The sequence below is a fragment of the Zea mays genome, chromosome 6 (genome assembly GCF_902167145.1).
Source record: "Zea mays cultivar B73 chromosome 6, Zm-B73-REFERENCE-NAM-5.0, whole genome shotgun sequence".
Taxonomy (NCBI): domain Eukaryota; kingdom Viridiplantae; phylum Streptophyta; class Magnoliopsida; order Poales; family Poaceae; genus Zea; species Zea mays.
The window spans coordinates 175,301,934-175,320,638 of record NC_050101.1 but is presented as its reverse complement, the minus strand read 5'-3'; the positions used below and the strand labels follow the sequence as shown (position 1 = coordinate 175,320,638).

Sequence of the window (18,705 nt, the reverse complement as noted above, 5' to 3'; positions counted from 1 at the left end):
CTGGCATGGTGCTCAGGGCTGACACCGAGGTGGAGCCCTACATCGTGGCTCTATAGGATAAGGTACAACCTCAACATGTTGGACCTGAAGAAACCATAGCTTGGGCTCGAGAGCATGCAGATGAAGGGTCCCAATCAGTTGTACCTCTAAGTGAGGTTGTGCGGGAAGAGATGGACTTGACCCTAGCGAATATTTAGGAGAATTTTTTCTTCTGAATCTTACAGATTTCTAAGTCGTCCCATACCAATTCCTTTAGCACATTTCTCAAATGAGAAAATTGATAGGGACTTAGTGAACAAATTGTCGAGATTAGAACTTGATTTGGTTTGCAAGATATTTATTTATTCTCATATTGTAATTCATGAGGATAAAACAATTTAAGAGAAATATGTTTATTAATATTGTGTTTTATATAACTCGTTTGCATCTTTGTGACTCGAGCCACATTATCTTCATATACAATATTGGTGAGTCCATAACACCAATACCACAAAACCGTTGCACGTGGCTAATCATCGCTAAGTCAAACACATTCACAAAATGGTTATTCCACATTGTAAGCTCGTTTATGATTTGCCATTACGGGGGATCGGATAAATATTTGGCGTTTATGTATCCAACCACATCAGAATTTGTGCCTATATAGTCCAAGATCTCTTTATACCATTCACATTCACACTCACATATATGAGGATATATGTTTGATTCCTATCCAATGACATTTGGTGGGCGAAGTATTTTGTCGAGCTAGAAAGCTCACTGCAAATGCAACATCATGGTCTGATGTGATTTACAAGGTACATGGACGACACTAGTATATGGGCATCATGTGGTCTGAATTGGTCTGTTTTCATTTCTAAAGATCAAATAACTATAGGTTTTTTTTGGAGGGATATGATTTGTTCATATTGAATTTTGCTAATACTTTCTCGGTATAGCTATAGGCACACTAAAGTTCTAGTCGGAAGGTGCGCAAGTTGTAAGCAAAATTTAGTGAGATCCAAATTTCGACTCGAACTTCGCCTCTTTAGGTAATGATATTTAAATCGTCAACATACATGGGTTGGATAGGACGCAAAATTATGTTTGTGACTTTTAAATAAATCGTCAACATACATAGTGATCTGACTGAAGATTTTGTTGGTTCGTCGTTGGACGGCGCCACGCCAGAGACCAGTGTCGTAGGCTCGTAGCGGAGTGTGCCGCGTACTGCTGACCCTCCACGAACCTTCGTCGTACGCGTGAGAAAGGTCTCTGGTCAGATCTAAGTGAACTGAGACGAGAAATTCATCAGTGTCGACACGGACACACGGCCGGTTGCAGACCATGGAAGTTTCCAAGGCCAGGCAACACAGAAAGACCAAAATTTTAGTTCACTGCCATGGAAGATGGCTGGGGAAAGTGACACACCAGCAGGCAGCAGCCTCGTCCGGTCGTCCCTATGCGCGACGGTTTTGGAAACCTGACTCCTAAAAAATCATTAGGCTTTCTTTCTTTGTTTGTTTCTTCTCCAAATAGAAGACCAGAACATTGTCTCAACAAATATACCACACGAGACAAGCAACCACTAGCTGCAGCTTGCACATATAGAACAAGCAAAAATGAGACGACGAAGCAGCAAGACTCCCGCCGCAGGACTGCTTCCTTCGTATGATCGTATCCTACGTCCTGACCCCAGCCCGCCCGCGGTCTCCTACAAATCCCCGTGCCCGACTGCCCGTAGCCCCCCCAAGCTCCGGCCTCCGGCTGCCCCGCCCCCGCGACAGCGACTCCGCCCCCAGACCTCGTCAACCCGCCGCCCGCACGTCACTCCACTAACGTGTCCCCCCGGCCCACCATACCCGATGGTTCCCCGCCACCCCACGACCTTGACCTCGCCCGGGCCGCGCCGTCGCTGTCCCCGCGCCTGCAGCCCCCGCACGCAGCCCCACCCCCGACGCCACACACTCGCACACACTACCGGACCAGGGCGACCAGAACGCTGCGACGGGCTGCGCTGCGCAGTCCACGCCACGCCACGCCGCACGGCAGGCCGACGGAATAGTACCGTGCCGTTGGCGGCACGTACAGCAGTTCAGGCCGGCCTTCCCCTCGCGGCTCTGTCCGTTATAATCCGCACGACCGCACGCACGGTGCAGAAGTAAGGGCTGGGACCACCGGACGACGATGCGGGGCTCCTCGGGCGCGCGCATGACCGCGCAGGACGCGGCGGAGGCGGCGGTGGGCGCGGTCGGGTGCGGCTACGACCTGACGGGGGACCTCCGCCTGGGCCGCGCCAAGCCTGGTGGCCGGCTGGTGGACCTCGACGGCGCCGGGAAGGGCCCGGGGACGTCCCAGTCCGCGTCCCCGTCGCCGCGGGAGCTGGCGTTCCCCGGCGGGGCCGCCGTGGCGGGCGTGCCGGCCGGGGTCGTCGCCGGCAAGGGCGAGCGCGCGCGGTTCCGCTCCGACGTGCTCCCCTTCGCGCAGATGGCGGAGGAGGTGAACCGGTCGCTGTCGCTGCCCGCCAGCAAGATCCCCTCGGGCGCCTTCAACGCCATGTTCGACTACCGCGGGTGCTGGCACCGCGACGCCGCCGCCACGCGCAGCCTCTGCTTCGACGCCCGCCTCGTCGAGCTCTACAGCGTCGAGGCCGTGCGCGCCAGCCTCGCCCTCAGGGACCACGTCAGGCGGGACCTCCCGCCCGTCTGGGACCCCGCCGCGCTCGCCGAGTACGTACTGTCGAGTCCACCGTCCCAGCAGCAGCGGTGACTGGTGATGGGTCTCGAAAGCTCATGATGGTGCTGCTGCTGCTAGCTCCCTCCCTGCAGGTTCATCGACAAGTACGGGACTCACGTCATCGTCGGGGTGAAGATGGGAGGCAAGGACGTGGTGTGCGTGAAGCAGCTCAAGGGCTCCAGCCTCACGCAGAGCGACGTGCAGGCCCGGCTCAAGGAGCTCGCCGACGACAGGTTCTCGGAGGATTCCACAGCAAGTTCCAATTCTTCCACCGCGGGAGGCGGCAGGTTGTCGCAGGGGCTAAACGTTGGGCCCGGATCGGCCGCCTGGCAGTCCTTCAGATCACCCGTCGTGTCTCACAAGGATGTAAGCAAGCACGTACTGTTGCGGTTTTGCATTCTACTGCACTGCTCGTCACCAAGAAAATGTGAATAACGAACGCCCTTAGAACGTGGTGGGATCCTCGCAGGACATGGTGTGCATTCACGTCAGGAGAGGCGGCGTCGACAGCGGCCAGGGCCACGGCAAGTGGCTCTCCACCATCACCGGCTTCCCGGACGTCATCTCCATGTCGTTCGTGCCCATAACGAGCCTGCTCACCGGCGTCCGGGGCAGCGGCTTCCTCAACCACGCGGTGAACCTCTACCTCAGATGTATGTACTGTTAGTCTGGTCTGGTGGAGTCGTCTGGTGTGTGATTGTGTTGTGTTGGATGTGCTATCTAATCGTCGGTTGCTCATCCGGTTTTCCTGCTCGTAACGTGGAGGCAGACAAGCCGGCCATAGAGGAGCTGCAGCAGTTTCTCGAGTTCCAGGTGCCTCGGCTCTGGGCTCCAGAGTTCGGTCAGCTCCCGCTCTCCCTCCAGAGGCGGAAGAACATCCTGCCGTCTCTCCAGTTCACCCTCATGGGCCCTAAACTTCACGTCAACACTGCCAAGGTAAGTCACCCGCTAGCCGGCCATCGAACACAACACGACGGCATTCGCATTCCCAGTTCGGGACTTCTTTTAATCCATCGGTGCTCTCTTCTCCCGTACAGGTCGACTCCTGCCTCCGCCCGGTGACCGGCATCCGGCTGTTCCTGGAAGGCAAGAAGAGCGACCAGCTGGGCGTCCACCTGCAGCACCTGTCGGCGACGCCCGGCGCGATCACGGTGCTCGGCGAGGCCGCGTCCTCGGCGGACGACGCGGCCGCCGTGAACGAGCGCGCCTACATCGAGCCCGTCCGGTCGCCGCTGCTCTCGCACATCTGCACGGCGCCCGTGCAGTACAACGGCGCGCTTATCGACGACTGCGCCGCCATCGTCACCAGCGCCTGGCTCGAGGTGCGGGACGCCTGCTGCCTCAAGAAGGTGCTCTTCCTGCGCCTCGGCTTCTCCGGCGTCGCGGACATGAAGATCCGCCGCTCCGAGTGGGGCGGGGCCCTGGTCGCGCCGCGCAGGTCCGGGTCGCTGTCGGCGCGCCTCAGCGCCGCGCTGTCCGGTGGCCTGGCGCCGGCGCCGCCGGCGGTGGAGGAGAAGGTGGAGGTCAACTCCGCCATATTCCCCAAGGGCCCGCCGGTGCCGCTCCCGGTTCAGAAGATGGCCAGGCACATCGACACCACCGAGGTGAGCAGGGGCCCCGACGACCTGCCGGGCTACTGGGTCGTCACCGGCGCCAAGCTCTGCATGGAAGGCGGCAAGGTTGCGCTCAAGGTCAAGTACTCGTTGCTCATCGCAGTGCAAGAGGACCCTGAAGGACACTGACGCTTTGAGGCCTCCATTGCCGTCGTCGACGCCTCAACTCTCTCTGTCTGTGTTGTGTTGCGGCGGTGTAAAGTTCAGTTGTGGGCAACTACGTTGTACAGAATACAGTGTGCCCAGAGGCTGATGTTTTTTTGGTTTGTTCACTCAGTTCTTGCAAATCTAGGAACAGTTTAGGTTTAGATATAATACTGAGAAATTACCTGATTCGATTGAGCATTCAATACATGAAAAATTAGTGCCGGCTGCATCTGCAATTTCATCAAAATTTGGCACGGTCCTGCAACAGATGATTTTCTTTCGCAGGTAGGGGCTGCATAAGACATCCACAAAGCAAAATAGAAGAAACAACATCTTTGCTTTGTAAGTTTAGGTATTGTGCCAGTCTCAGTGAATTCAACTACACATTGTCCTCCCCATCGTCCAGGTACATCATATATATGTCTGTTACCCATAAGCCAACCGTATGAGACGCAGGGCACGCTCAGTTACCTCCTAGCTACGCTGTGAGAGTGATCGTTTACTTTGGGTGAATACTCGAGGGCACCTTAAAACCTCTCTGCAGTATCAACCACCGGCCGTGCCTCCACACGCTTCCTATCAGAAAGGTAAGGGCCCCGTTTCACCGCATCATTCAACTGCACCGAGAACATTTTGTTGCTGGTTAACGATTTAGACTCGAGCAACAAAAGTGACAGATACTGACTGGCTCTGACAATCTACCTTCCCAACGAGTTCAGAAAGACTTGCTTCATGCAGAAGATGGGATGATGATAGGGCCTTGTTGATTGCCACACAGCAGCCATACCGGGTTTCCATGCCTACAACAGTGAATAAATTGTACCATTACAGTAACTGGTCCAATAAATAGAAACTTGCACAGTCCACGGTAGGATTAGTAACTATGAACGACTTAATCATGGCATCACATTCAATTGTAACCAGTCTCACAAAAACAGTTCTAAATGAACAAATAAATACCCATAATGCAGCACTCCTGTTAAAACAAGACCAGATGGTAATAATTACTTCATTAGGACCAAGTGTATTGATTATTTACCAAGTTTTGTTGTCTCCATTGTTGGATCCGTAACAAATCTGATTATCTCTGAATTTAAGCAAACCTCCCTTAAGCACCATTCCCGGATGACCAGTCCTGTTATTACTCTGTAGCCCTGCAGATATCCAAGGCCATGCACTCCACATTCATCAGGTTGTGCACAATAACAGTATCAAAGCTAACGATTTAAGAAAAATATTCATCCAAAAATGAAAAAAAATATCTTTAACGAGCATAAGGTGCTTACAGCTATCCTAACGTCTGGGTCTTGTTGCAGAACTGATAGTAGAAGAGCCTGGCAAACAATCAAGAAAAGAAGTCTAATAAAAAAAACAGGCTAAGAAGGCAGAATCATAAGCAATTCACATAAATGGACAAACTAGAAAAACTGTTGCTACTAACTGAAGGGGTTAATTTTGGACTGTTTGCTGCAGTCGTATAGACCAAGCGCTTCAAGTTTTCCTCGGCTTCGCTATCCAGTTTCATCTGATCTTCTTGTCTACCAACACCACAGATGTTCCCAAAGGCATGTAAAGCAGCCTGCATACGTATCATAACGCATAAGTGGGATAGCTTCTATCAATGACTCCTTTACAGTGGCGGAGCCAACCACGGATCCAAGCCTGGGCACGGTTAGGAGAAAGCAGCTCCACCTCCGGCTGCTGGTTTGCTGAGGATGGGCGTCGGGCGGCCGGCTGCTGGTGCTGGGCGCTGCGCTGGTCTGCTGAGAGCATGCGGCCGGGGCTGGGCACGCTGTGCAGGGTGGCCGGGGCTAGCCTGCTGTGGCCACCGCCTGCTGGGCTGCTGTGAGCCACGCCGAAGGATGAAGGAGTCGACCAAGCTGGCAAAGGGTCAGCCTGCTGCAGCACTGGCGCGAGCGCGGGCGACCAGGCCCTGGAGGAGACGATTGGTTGTTGGTGCTAGGCAGCTACCTCTAGCGTTTGGCGTCGACCGTGAGGGAGTGAGGGTGAGGCCATGATGGTTAGTTGCCGTGGGGAGGCCATGGTTTGACCACGTCTGTGGCTGATAAATATGATCTGGTCACTTGCATCTCGCCGAAGGCGAAGCCCGGGCACGTGTCTAGGCTGGCCGAGCGGTGCCTCCGCCACTGCTCCTTTACTAGTAACAAGTGATGATTTTGATCAAAGCACGCAAACAAGTATACAAACTTACCAGCTGTCTACCCCTGCCTTGACGATCAAAGGATGACTCGACAACATGTCTGGCAACATTTGATGATGTCAGCAAGAAATGTGCTCCTTGACTTGCTATTGTGCCATAAAATCAAAGAAACAGTAAGGATTTGTTCTGGCAACGTTGTGAAGGTTTGAATATTATCAAGCAGAAACATGACTTACTTGTACCAATTAGACCCAAGGTCTCCAATGCACTCTCAATTTCATCAGTATTCTTGCTTTCTTCCATCTTCAAAATTCTGCCTATGGCTATGAGCAGATTGGTAACGCCTATAACACGGGGAAATCTTGATTAACATAACTGTCTAGTTTCACATGTAAGAAAACCACAGAAGATGGGCGTCTGATAAAATTTAAAGCAGGATGATGAACCATTTACAATAAAAATCTTCAATGCTCAAAGTTGTGGAGCAATCGGTAACAAGAAGTTTCACAACTAAAATGGTGTATTGATGCTTACAGGATTTATCTATTGCTGTGAAAGCATCAGCTGAAGAAAGAAGCCTCCCACTAACTAATGCTGCCCTTGACCGTATAACAGAATCAGCTGAGGAATCACTGCACATGGACCAAAAGAAAAGATAACATATTATAGCTGAAAACACAACAGAAGGAAAAACAGAGATATAAAGGCAATAAGACAAGTACTTGATGATATCAATTATGAGTTGAAGCAAGTTGGTCTTCAGCAGGAAAATGTTGCTGTGAGGGTGTTCAACAAGCTGCGGTGTCATAGAAGAAATAGTTAGCAAAATATAGCTTCTCCAAGAAACTCCAGAATCTTGAAGACATTGATCGTGATCATTCATTAGGTAGCAGAATACCTAATTACCTATGACTGCCAGGATTATGTAACATGTTGATTGTTGACATGGTACAATATATAAGGAAAGAAACTGCAATTACCACAATGCGATAAACATTGGTTCATCAAGCCTCTAATATGAAATAATACTAATCCAAGTCTCTTGCAAATGAATCACGGTTTCACGAGTTTTTACACGACAGACACCATAAAAAAACATTATTATCTTCAAACTTAAGGGATATAGCCCCTTCTCCTTGAAAACAGTTTTTCATATGTAAATCCGTTTAAAAAACAAATACATAAATCAAGTACTCAAAATGAAACTCTTAGTGAGTAGCCAAATATTAGGATGCACAAATGAACAGAAAAAAAAAACTTTTTACCTCATATAGGACCTCTAGCGCACTGAGGGTTTTAAGCATATCTCTTCTATCTTTTATTTCCTCTTCAAATATGCTCAGAAGGTTTGAATCACGAATAGCAGTAGCAGTATAACTTGAAACAGTGAAGAGCTTGGCTATCAAAGATAGAATACGAATCCGTGCCTACAATTGTGAGAAACATGAATAACAATTGGTCATGTTGTGGTCTACAGATCAACAGTACATGTACAAGCATACAGTACAAGATAAACAAAAGTCACTCAGTAGTAACTAATTTTATTGGTACCAGATAAAAGAGAAATGTACACAATAAATTAATGACATCCTAGAATGCATGCAACTTCTGCCATTACTGTATTACATGGTAAATACTCTGAAAGACGCATGAGAATGATATTAATAGATTCATTATAAATAGTATTGATGTGACATGCTCATTATCAAAAGTATTCTGTCCCAAGTTGGGCTAGACTAGAGATTAAACTCGACAAGAGCCACAAACAAAGATGATACAATAAAGTCGAAAGGTGCCAATAATAGTAGCAACTGTATTAGGTTTTGGTGATATCACTTAATACTTTTGAGCCATTGTAACTACATTTAAATTTGATGGCATATAGTTAACAAGGTCAAACACAAGTGGATCAAATCATATGCAGTATTGATTAACTGGTTATTTTTAAATCATGTTTTTTCTGGCTTTGTGCATGTAGACCGGCATTGGTCCACAAGGGCATGACTTGTTAATTTGTTATTTGTTGGTTTTGCAAAATATGTGTCATAAGAAGACACACAACACCATACCAATGAAGATGACTGAGCTGCCACTTTACCAAGTTGCACAGATCCTTGACCATCTGGTGGGAATATGACTTCCTACAGACAATAAAGAAATAGACTAAATATCCATCACAAAGAAAAGATGTTCAATACTAAGAAGAATTATTGGACTCACAGCTCCTTTAGGAATTTGGGCTAAACGCTTTACAGTGTCCAAAATGATTGCTGAAATTTCTTCATCTCTACAGAAACCAAAGACAGCAAATAAAATTTTATCACCAAGTTACAATGCATATGATTCAACAGGATTAAATAATGTGCATGCGTATAAAAAAAATACCCCTCAATCAAACATTTGATCAGAAGAGGATACAGATTATGCTGCACAACTGTTTCCACAGCAGCACCACCATCTTCAGCCTTGTCAAGAAGATGGAGTACCTGATATGGTGATACAGAATTTCAGTCAGTGGCTAGAAACATTGTTCTGTAAAAGTTTGTGGAACGTTTTCAAAACTGAAATGAAGAGCACCATAGATGGAAGGGGATTATCATGAGTTGCAGCACACAAGTGCCCTGTCAGCACAGTGAGCACACAAAGTTCACTGTGACCGTTTACTCTAGAGAATATGAGCTATGTCCAAGTTAAAGAAACCTTGAAGGTTACATGGAGTAAACCTTTTAAAAAATATGTACTAGAAGGAAATTGTCTTTATCCATTTGTCATCTCAAAGAAGCAATCAAATGAAATTACAATAAAAATCTATAGTATGCATTGTCCTTAGAGATGCACTTAGAAATGTACCTGAATATGTACATGGAAATGGATAAAAGAAATTGAAGTTAAATAAAGATAACAAACAAACCAAGTTTTCTGAGTGTCCATGCGAGTAACAAATAAAGAACAGCAAATGCAAGTAACATGCACTTAGAAACATGTTCAGGTACATACAGCTTTGCAGGCTAATTTTCTGATTTGCTTCGAGTCTGTGAGCAATCCAGCTTGAATAAATGCCTAGAATATAAAAATACAATGGAGATTTCAGATCATCAGTATGCATGAGAACTAAGCAAGGAGTTTTCACAAAGAATGAACATTGATCATTTTGTTAAATATATTTAAATATATTGAGCTAGGTAAGAGTAGGTGGACATGTCTAGATAGCAAGTCAGAAGGAGATAGTTACACATACACCGTAGTTTGGCAGAAGTGACGCTCCATATCTTGAGGAAAATATTTTGTCTAAACACTCTGTGACAGTTTCAACCATCCCAGGTACATCTTCTTCACTCTGCAATGCACTAAGGGACAAAGAAAAATAAACAGAGTCACTGAAACAGGATAAAGCACATAAGGTGCCAGTAGACAGTATAAATAAGGTGCTAACTGTAAAAGTTGGCTTTGTCAGTGTAAGAGAATTTCATAGAAACAGAAAAGTATTCTTTTTCTATAAAAAAATTGTAAACTAAAAAATACAATAGCCAAGCTATTTAATTATAGAAATTGAGACACGTTCTGTGATGGATTTAACTTATCCTACATTTTGTGCCTTTAGTAGCCTTAGTATTTCTGGCAATTGCAATGGCTTCCTTATTTCATTATGTGCAGAAAAATAAGGTTGTCTAGAAATGACGGGCCAAATTTTCTTAGGCCCCGTGTGTTTCGTTAGAATTGAATTCCATTCTAATAATCATAATTTAGACACAAACTAATTAAGTTAATATATTTATATATGTAATATATTTGTATATTATCCTAAATTATATGAGAGAGATAGTTATACACTATATTTATGCTATAGAGAAGCAAGTAGAAGAGTATGCTATAAGTTGTACATTAAAAAAGTAGCATGTAAATCTATAGAATCAATTTTCATCTCTCACCACATGAATTTGAGATAGACTTATATATAAACTTTGGAAAGTGAATGTCACATTCTAAAAAAAATAGCCTACTCCAGATTCTAATTCCTCAAAATGAAGGGAAACAAACGGGGCCTTATTGTATTTCCAGGATCATAATACATATTTTTTTGCAAAAAAATATAATATGATATGTTGCTCTTTCTACACAGTACACACTAATGAAAACATCTATGAATGCAGATATAAGCTACAAGCATAAATGCATGCATATGCGTAGCCGAGTATAGCCAGTTTTTTAAGTCGACCCATGATTTTTTTTCAATAAAAAGTAAATGTATCTAACCAATTATCTCATAGTAGTACTAGCTACTGAAAGCTACTTCAGAATAAAAAATAATAAAGTCAAAATCATTTAGCTTGTTCTCTCAATTTCAATTGACCACTACTGAATTAACTATACCTAATATGAATTGGAATCAGAACATATATGGATAAAACTTCTAAAGGGTCTCGAAAAGAGGTATTTTTTCCCGAGCCTGTATTGTTATGAATTCAATGGCACAGGAACATACAAAAAGTCGAGAACTCAAAAAAAATGGAGGAAATAGAAGAGGCATACCCTAAGAGCTTAGGCAGCGGACATCGTTCCAGGAACTGCCTCACAGTATCATCACTATGCAACCCTGCAACCAATGACATGCAGATTCAGTCCTCTAGTCGTCACATGACTAGTCTACCTATGCATTTCAAAAAAAATAATTAGTGCGCTTAAATTTAAGGAAAACTTTGATGTGCACCACTTCAGAATATGTAACCATTATTATGTCATGAATCTGCCTGGACTACTTGTAATTTTCCCTTCTTGTAAGAAAAATAGCCTTCCATCAAAACACACTCACGCACAAAGACACATCGATGGATGGTGCAATACAAGCCAATAGTATCCCCAGCATTGGTGGAGCCTCTTGGAGGCCAAACTGGGGAGCTCCCACCCGATTCTGAAAATAGATTTCTGAAGCTAATCTATAGTCAGCTTATTTAGCACCAAGTACTAGGCATCAACTCATCCATAGTTCAACCATGGTTTTTCTGTGTTTGGTCCCTCCTTGATTTTATATCAGGCTCCGCCACTGTCTCTAGCTTTTTTAAAAAAAAATCAGATTTGAGCTTGTCGTGACATATTCATTGATGAGACTGGAGGTAACACTACAGGAAATTTCCCCGCTAGAGCAGAGCATGCGAAAAAAAAAATCTTCCAACCAACAGCAGAACCCACGCGCGAATCAACTGAATGCCGAAGTAAGACAGCCCCAGCCCCCAGACACGGCCAGGATCCACTACTAGGTTTCCAGCGCGGCGAGCTCAACACCAAAGTGATCCAACCGGTTCTCACGATCGGACTCAGGCATAACCCGGCGCCGGCGAAGACAACCTGCGGTGAGCAATTAACTTCATCCGCCCAGATTCGACGCGAGGTAGGGAAAGGGGCATTGCCTGGGTAGGACGCGAAGTCAGCGGCCGCACGAAGCATCGCGCCAAGCTCTCCCGCCGCCGGCGAGGGCTCCATCCAGTGCTGTCCTCCGCCGCGCCGCTCTTCTCTCTCGAGTCTCGCCCTCTGGTGTTTCGGCTTGGGGGAGGAGAAAGCCTCTGCGCCTAGCCGAGTGCGTGCCTCCGAATGGAATGAGACCAACAGACAACGCCGCTCTAGTGGAGTCGAGACTGTCGAGTCACTGGGCAGGAGGTACCTGATTGGGCTGTTTTCAGTTTGGGCCAGATAGACGAACATCCAGTTGGTACCTGGACTTTTAGGCCCTGTGATTCAAACGTGATCCAAATACTTGAAGTTGCTGACACAGTGAAGGCTTCTGCCTTCGACAATTAGCATGAGCAAGTATAGTTTAGTTCCTGCTTTGAAAGACAACTTTATTAACCAATTATGTTGGGTCCCAGTGACTTCTCACTCCTTCGTGTGTGTTCTTTGATGTGTGTGCGGGGTGTGGGGGATTCACGTTAGGCAGCATAGTTCTAAATATAATGGTTTCGTATAAAAAAACGTAAGTATCAAATTTATATCTTGATTAGATATTTTGAGGTTATTTTGGAGGCTGAAATAATTGTTGCATTGTTGAGAGGTCAATTTAGGGGTGTTTGGTTTCACCGCCTAAAGGTTAGTCTTTATCACATTGGATGTTTAAATGATAATTATGGATATCAAATATAATTTAATTATAAAACTAATTGCACAGACGAAGACTAAAAATCGAGAGGAATTTATTAAATCTAATTAAACTCTCTATATCGGTGTGAACATTACTTGGTGTACCCATGCTCTACCTATCTATGGGGTGGTAAGGGACTCTAGATTTTACACTATAAAATTTAAAAATTAACTCGGATTAGGGTCGAGCTCTATTTTTATTTATTTTAAACTAAAATTATTTAGACTTGATCGGTTGTGTCTGGATCGAAATGGATTGAAAGGGATTAAATCTCTTCCTAGTCAAAATTGAATAGAAATAGATTTAACCTCCCTCGATCATCTTTGATCCAGACGCAACCGAACAAGGTTTTAAGATTTCTAAATTATTGTGAATAAACAACTACCCCTACCTACTACCTAGCACCGAGTGATAATGTATACTAATTTGAGCTGTTACTCTTGGTTCCCGTTGTTCAGAATTTTAGTTCTCTAGCACCTCTGTATGCACATATAATCATCATGACCTATCGTTCTACCTCCTCTCCCTCTCTCGCATCTTAGGTGACGGTGTGCAACAAGTTAAGCTTGTCTCCACTGTGCTATAGACACCTACAAGAAGTCTATCCAACCAAAGCCAAGATCCTGCAGGGGCTATGCATCTGCAATCTGCCAAGGAAAAAAATCACACTTCCTGTACTTGTGTATAGGCGTATAGTTGGCTTGGAAGCTTCACGCCACATAGACCGTCTCCGATCCAAGCTGTAATCTGCTGTACAAAGCTTCTTCCACTTCTGAAGAAGGACCTGTAGGCACCAGCCAATCCTTGCTTGCACGACAGACTAGCCTAAACGCGTGCTCGCTCCCGTCTTCCAAAGGAAAATGCAGCCAGCACGGCACCAAACCATGCGGTGGTCAAATGGATTCATCCATCCGCGCTCGGGAACGCAAGAAGGAATCATATCCCTGCCGCGCCTCGTTTTCTATTTGCGATTCGGCGGCCATGTGGTTGGCGCCGGAATGCATGGCCATGTGGGCAGACAGGTTAGTTCCGAGTTCGTCGTTCCGGCAACTGCCCAAGTTGCCACCAGTCGTCGTCCTGACATTCTACTCGGGAACTCGGATGCATGCATGCACGCAATCGCTGACGCAGCTAGCGAGCGATACCTGGAGAAACATGCAAGTAGCTGGCAATAATTAACAGAACCCTGACCGGCCGGGTAAGTTCAGTAGAGCAAGCTAATAACCTAATAAGCCGCTGCATGCCAGTTTGTGACGATCGATACAGGGTAAGTTTTGGTGGAGCAAGCTAACCTAACAAGCCAGTTTGTAATACAGTTTCAGTCGCTGGTCGGCCCATACCAAGGAATCGCAGTTCAGAAAACCTGCAGGAGTTCAGGTCGAGGCACGTTGGATAAACGAAGTGTGGAGGGCCGGGCAACAAAACTGCACTAGCGATGGTGCATGCCGCGAGATTTACTGGGCACCAAAAGCTGTACGTACTGTTAAACGTACTAGTTTTTCAGTCCGTTTTTATAAAAAAAAACATCTTCATAAAAAAAACTATCTAAACTCAATATAAACACAAAATCGATCGAGTCGTCGTGATAGTAAAAATACATGATCTTGAACGCTTTGGTCCACTCCATCTTTATCAACACATAATCCTAAAAATATTTAGATTCTTCTCACATTGTAAGAAAAGCTGGCCAGAAAAAAAAAACCGACCATAGAAGGGCAATGCAAGGGCGATGAAGCATGATCACCCGCTCGATTTAACGTACGCTGGCGGGACACCAAAGGCGAATCATGACGGCGCGCGCGTGCGTGCGTGGATCCAAATGATGAGAGCTCAGAGCTGATCATAGTCCAGGTAGATAAAAGGTCGAGGCTCAATTAAAGTTCAGCAACGCAACCGCCAACCGGGACTCAGCAGCCGCCAACAGAGCGAGCAGGCTGGCGATCCTGCATTTCTGTAAATACTCCGCGAAGAACACAACGCCTTTCCTTAGAAAATCTAAACAAAATAATAAAAATACAAACAAGCATGTCTTTCTGATCCAGTTCGTCCCGGAGCCGAGCCACGGATGGATATGGATTAGAAGTGAGACCCACACACATGGTCATGGCTGCCAAGTGCCAACTAGAAACGGCCGAGCCCATAGCCTGGCCCACGGGACAGCGAGCAAATCCTCCTCGTCTCAGAAACCCGATCGGACCGAACCCCTGCGGGAACTGGGCACGCAGCGCCCGACCCGGCAATCAATCACGCCTGCCAAACGCCAACGAAGCGCGCACAAGGCACGACCCCCGACCGCGTTTTATCCACGGGCAGCGTGCGCAGCGCCAGCCAGCGGCTTTTGTTTTTGTTTTCCCGTTTATAAAAGACGCCGTCTCGGTCTCGCTCCCCTCGCCGTCACGGACGCAACCAAAAAGCTCTGCTCCAGCCACCTCTTCTTCTTCTTCGCCTTCGAGTTCGAATACGAGCACGCGACGACGCGAGAGAAAGCTCGTGCGGAGAGGTGGCGCGCGGAGGCGAAAATGGGCGCTGCTGCTCCTCTTCCCAGTGCGTAGCAGAAGAACCCCGTGGGTCTGCGCTGGCCACTGCTGCCGTCGTGTGACGGTGTGAGGGACGCGGCGTGAAGGGGATCGGAGCACGAGCAAGCAAGGAGGGCCGGGAAGTGAAACAAGGATCAAAGAAATGGCGTCGCGCGGCCACCTGCTGCTAGCGCTGCTCGTCCTGGCGTCGTCGTCGGCGGCGGCGGCGAGCGGCGCGCGACACCAGGCGCACGGGAGGCGGGGAAAGCCGGCGCGGCCGCGGCCGCGGCCGCGGCTGGAGCTCGTTCCCGCCGCGCCGGGCGCGTCCCTGCCCGACCGCGCGAGGGACGACGCGCGCCGCCACGCGTACATCCGGTCGCAGCTGCTGGCGGCGTCCCGCACCCGCGGGCGCCGCGCCGCCGAGGTGGGCGCGTCCGCGTCCGCGTCCGCGTTCGCCATGCCGCTCTCGTCGGGGGCCTACACCGGCACGGGCCAGTACTTCGTGCGGTTCCGCGTGGGCACCCCCGCGCAGCCGTTCGTGCTGGTGGCGGACACCGGCAGCGACCTCACCTGGGTCAAGTGCAGCGGCGCCGGCGACGGGACCGGCGATGCGCCGCGGCGGGTGTTCCGCGCCGCCGCGTCCAGGTCGTGGGCCCCCATCGCGTGCTCCTCCGACACGTGCACCTCCTACGTGCCCTTCTCCCTCGCCAACTGCTCGTCGCCGGCCAGCCCCTGCGCCTACGACTACCGGTCAGTACTCCCCGATTGCCCATTGCCCTCCGCCGATCGATCGCCTCGTGCCGCTCGACCCACTGACACGCACACGTGCTCCTCACTCCACCGGATCGTCACGCTGGTGGCTGGCTCCGGTTCCGTACTCCGTGCGCGACACGGCCGGCCTGGCTGGCTTCCCAACCCAACTTCCCAAACAGGCAGCGCCGCAGCGGCTTGAAGTGCCGGTTGGTGGGCGGGTGGGTCGGGGCCTCGGGGGATCTCGCGCGCGCCATTACTCGCGAAGCTCTTTTTCTTTTTTTACCGCGCTCGTCCTCCTCCTCCTGCTGCTGCTGCCGGTCTCGCCGCGGCATGACAGAGCGCGGGATTCAATTGCGTAGCCCGGCAGCAAGGCTCTGCTTCTGCTCGATGGGGTTGCTACCGCCGCGGACACGAGTTTCGCTGACTGGGAGCCATCTCCATGCGCCTTGTGCTTTACTCAACTTGCACTTCACTTCCTCTCCTACGAAGTTACTTGAGCCGAGCGAGACATTCAGATACTTGCTAGAGTAGAGTACACGACTCACGGCGACAGCAGAGTAGGTTCTAGGGTTTGACCAACCACATGCTGTACGGGTCGAGGTTGTCCAGGTCCAGGCTGCCAAATTGGATGCGCCGTTAATGTTGTTGAGGTCTTCTGCTGGTTGCGGCCGGGACGGTAGAGCGGGAGCCGGGAGGGGCACGCACACATTTAAATTTACCGGTCCCGGCCCAGCCCGCGTTCCTGTCTGGCTCCGATGCCCATGGTCTTTGAAACTTGCCAGCGCGCTTCGTTGTCTTCTGATGCTACTGCGGTAAACAGTGTCACAGTGTAGCATGACCTAGCCAACGCGTTGGCTGATTCATCAGCAGAAAGCCATGCAGTCATTCACCCGTTTACCAGCTAAGCTTTTGACCGGTCGGGCACTACTACTTTCCAGCTAGTTAGTAGTTGGTCAAATGCGCCGTACTACTTGGTAACATCTCAACTGGAATGGAGAAAAAAAAATGACGTGCTAGCCTCGGGCTGCCCCAGGCATAACCATCGTATGAGCTGGGATTACTCTTTTCAGCCACTTTGCGGACTCGTTGAGCTCAGCTTTACAGTTCATGACGAGACGTATCTTTCCGTTTCCCAGCTGTCTAAACGATTCCGAAGTACAGACCGCATCGAAGATGAGTAGTAGAGTTCTTGGTTTGGTGCCCTCCCAAAAAGACCAGGGTCCCCCATTCGAATGCAAATAATGCATTTTTTATGAGTTCAATGAAAGCGATAAGCACGTTATTATCCTTCGTATTCGTAATATAGTACAGCACAGCGTGTTGCGGCCGAATCTTTACTTGCACGCGGGTGGCGGATCCTGGCGCTGACGTGGTGGCAATGGCGCGGCAGGTACAACGACGGCTCGGCGGCGCGCGGCGTGGTGGGCACCGACTCCGCGACCATCGCGCTGTCCGGGAGCGAGAGCCGGGACGGCGGCGGCAGGCGCGCGAAGCTGCAGGGCGTCGTGCTGGGCTGCACCGCGTCGTACGACGGCCAGAGCTTCCAGTCCTCGGACGGCGTGCTCAGCCTGGGCAACAGCAACATCTCCTTCGCGTCCCGCGCCGCCGCGCGCTTCGGGGGCCGCTTCTCCTACTGCCTCGTCGACCACCTGGCCCCGCGCAACGCCACCAGCTACCTCACCTTCGGCCCGCCGGGGCCCGAGGGCGGCGCCGCGGCGTCCAGCAGCTCCTCCTCCGCCGCAGCGCGGACGCCGCTGCTGCTCGACCGCCGGATGAGCCCGTTCTACGCCGTGGCGGTCGACGCCGTGCACGTGGCCGGGGAGGCGCTCGACATCCCCGCGGACGTGTGGGACGTCGCCCGGGGCGGCGGCGCGATCCTCGACTCCGGGACCAGCCTCACCGTCCTCGCCACCCCGGCGTACAGGGCCGTGGTCGCCGCCCTCAGCGAGCGCCTCGCCGGCCTGCCCAGGGTCTCCATGGACCCGTTCGAGTACTGCTACAACTGGACCGCCGCCGCGCTGGAGATCCCCGGGCTGGAGGTGCGCTTCGCCGGGTCCGCGCGCCTGCAGCCGCCGGCCAAGAGCTACGTCGTCGACGCGGCGCCCGGGGTGAAGTGCATCGGCGTGCAGGAGGGCGCGTGGCCCGGAGTGTCGGTCATCGGCAACATCCTGCAGCAGGACCACCTCTGGGAGTTCGACCTCAGGGACCGGTGGCTCCGGTTCAAGCACACGCGCTGCGCCCTATGATGATTGCTCACGGACGCCGCGCATCATTCCTCTATGCCTTGATAAAATTTGTGACGAGTTTGGAGGGAGTTGGGTTTTTTTTTCCTGAATGAATGAATGAAAATATAATTTTTAGCGCAAAGGGAAATCGTTCACCTTGCATTTTTAGCTTGGAGGAACTGGTTGTGCTCGTGGTCGGTGCAGATATGAATCTTCTTCGTTGAGACTTTCAGCCTCCACACACAGTGACACATATTCTGAAACAAGAAAACACATATTCTAAAACAAGAAAGAAACAAAAAATAATATAGGCCATATGAATGAACTGAACTTTGCAAACTCCGCTAGTCCGCTTACACAACAAGGTGCAAACATAATGCGTGTGAATATCCACGCAAGAAAATTAAAATCAAAGCAAACCTAATAACATGTCAACGGGACGAAG

General features: G+C 49.5%; 3 protein-coding genes across 4 annotated transcripts; 2 read left to right on the top strand and 1 right to left on the bottom strand.

Moving 5' to 3' along the window:
* The first annotated feature begins 1,599 nt into the window (after window positions 1-1,599).
* LOC103630717 (MACPF domain-containing protein NSL1) lies at window positions 1,600-4,711 on the top strand. Of its 2 annotated transcripts, none has more exons than XM_008651765.4 (5): window positions 1,600-2,708; window positions 2,808-3,081; window positions 3,185-3,368; window positions 3,485-3,651; window positions 3,753-4,711. In XM_008651765.4, exons 1-5 carry the CDS (start codon window positions 2,167-2,169, stop codon window positions 4,455-4,457), a joined length of 1,872 nt encoding a protein of 623 aa, XP_008649987.1. In that variant the 5' UTR covers window positions 1,600-2,166; the 3' UTR covers window positions 4,458-4,711. The 2 variants fall into 2 exon arrangements, with proteins under 2 accessions (XP_008649987.1, XP_008649986.1); XM_008651764.4 differs by having other exon boundaries at window positions 3,164-3,368.
* An 87-nt stretch (window positions 4,712-4,798) lies between these two features.
* On the bottom strand, window positions 4,799-12,224 carry LOC100278856 (uncharacterized). The gene is made up of 17 exons (NM_001151995.3): window positions 12,042-12,224; window positions 11,167-11,230; window positions 9,875-9,983; window positions 9,634-9,696; window positions 9,022-9,122; window positions 8,857-8,923; window positions 8,706-8,777; window positions 7,902-8,063; window positions 7,359-7,432; window positions 7,171-7,268; window positions 6,873-6,980; window positions 6,688-6,782; window positions 5,917-6,054; window positions 5,762-5,809; window positions 5,515-5,629; window positions 5,178-5,275; window positions 4,799-5,092 (listed from the first exon to the last, which is right to left on the bottom strand). The coding sequence occupies exons 1-17, from the start codon at window positions 12,112-12,114 to the stop codon at window positions 5,003-5,005; spliced, it is 1,575 nt and encodes a 524-aa protein (NP_001145467.2). The 5' UTR covers window positions 12,115-12,224; the 3' UTR covers window positions 4,799-5,002.
* A 2,872-nt stretch (window positions 12,225-15,096) lies between these two features.
* On the top strand, window positions 15,097-18,486 carry LOC103630716 (aspartic proteinase NANA, chloroplast). The gene is made up of 2 exons (XM_008651763.3): window positions 15,097-16,032; window positions 17,426-18,486. Exons 1-2 carry the CDS (start codon window positions 15,446-15,448, stop codon window positions 18,279-18,281), a joined length of 1,443 nt encoding a protein of 480 aa, XP_008649985.1. The 5' UTR covers window positions 15,097-15,445; the 3' UTR covers window positions 18,282-18,486.
* The last annotated feature ends 219 nt before the right edge of the window (window positions 18,487-18,705 follow it).

Bases quoted from the DNA above. Each gene is read 5' to 3' on its own strand.
- LOC100278856 (NM_001151995.3), bottom strand. From the start codon at position 12,114: ATGGAGCCCTCGCCGGCGGCGGGAGAGCTTGGCGCGATGCTTCGTGCG. The intron at 9,697-9,874 runs GTATGTGTAACT...TTTATATTCTAG, and splicing joins CACTTCTGCCAAACTACGGT to GCATTTATTCAAGCTGGATT. The intron at 5,093-5,177 runs GTAGATTGTCAG...TTCTCGGTGCAG, and splicing joins TTTCTGAACTCGTTGGGAAG to TTGAATGATGCGGTGAAACG.
- LOC103630716 (XM_008651763.3), top strand. From the start codon at position 15,446: ATGGCGTCGCGCGGCCACCTGCTGCTAGCGCTGCTCGTCCTGGCGTCG. The intron at 16,033-17,425 runs GTCAGTACTCCC...ATGGCGCGGCAG, and splicing joins CCCTGCGCCTACGACTACCG to GTACAACGACGGCTCGGCGG.
- LOC103630717 (XM_008651764.4), top strand. From the start codon at position 2,167: ATGCGGGGCTCCTCGGGCGCGCGCATGACCGCGCAGGACGCGGCGGAG. The intron at 2,709-2,807 runs GTACGTACTGTC...CCCTCCCTGCAG, and splicing joins GACCCCGCCGCGCTCGCCGA to GTTCATCGACAAGTACGGGA. The intron at 3,369-3,484 runs GTATGTACTGTT...ACGTGGAGGCAG, and splicing joins GGTGAACCTCTACCTCAGAT to ACAAGCCGGCCATAGAGGAG.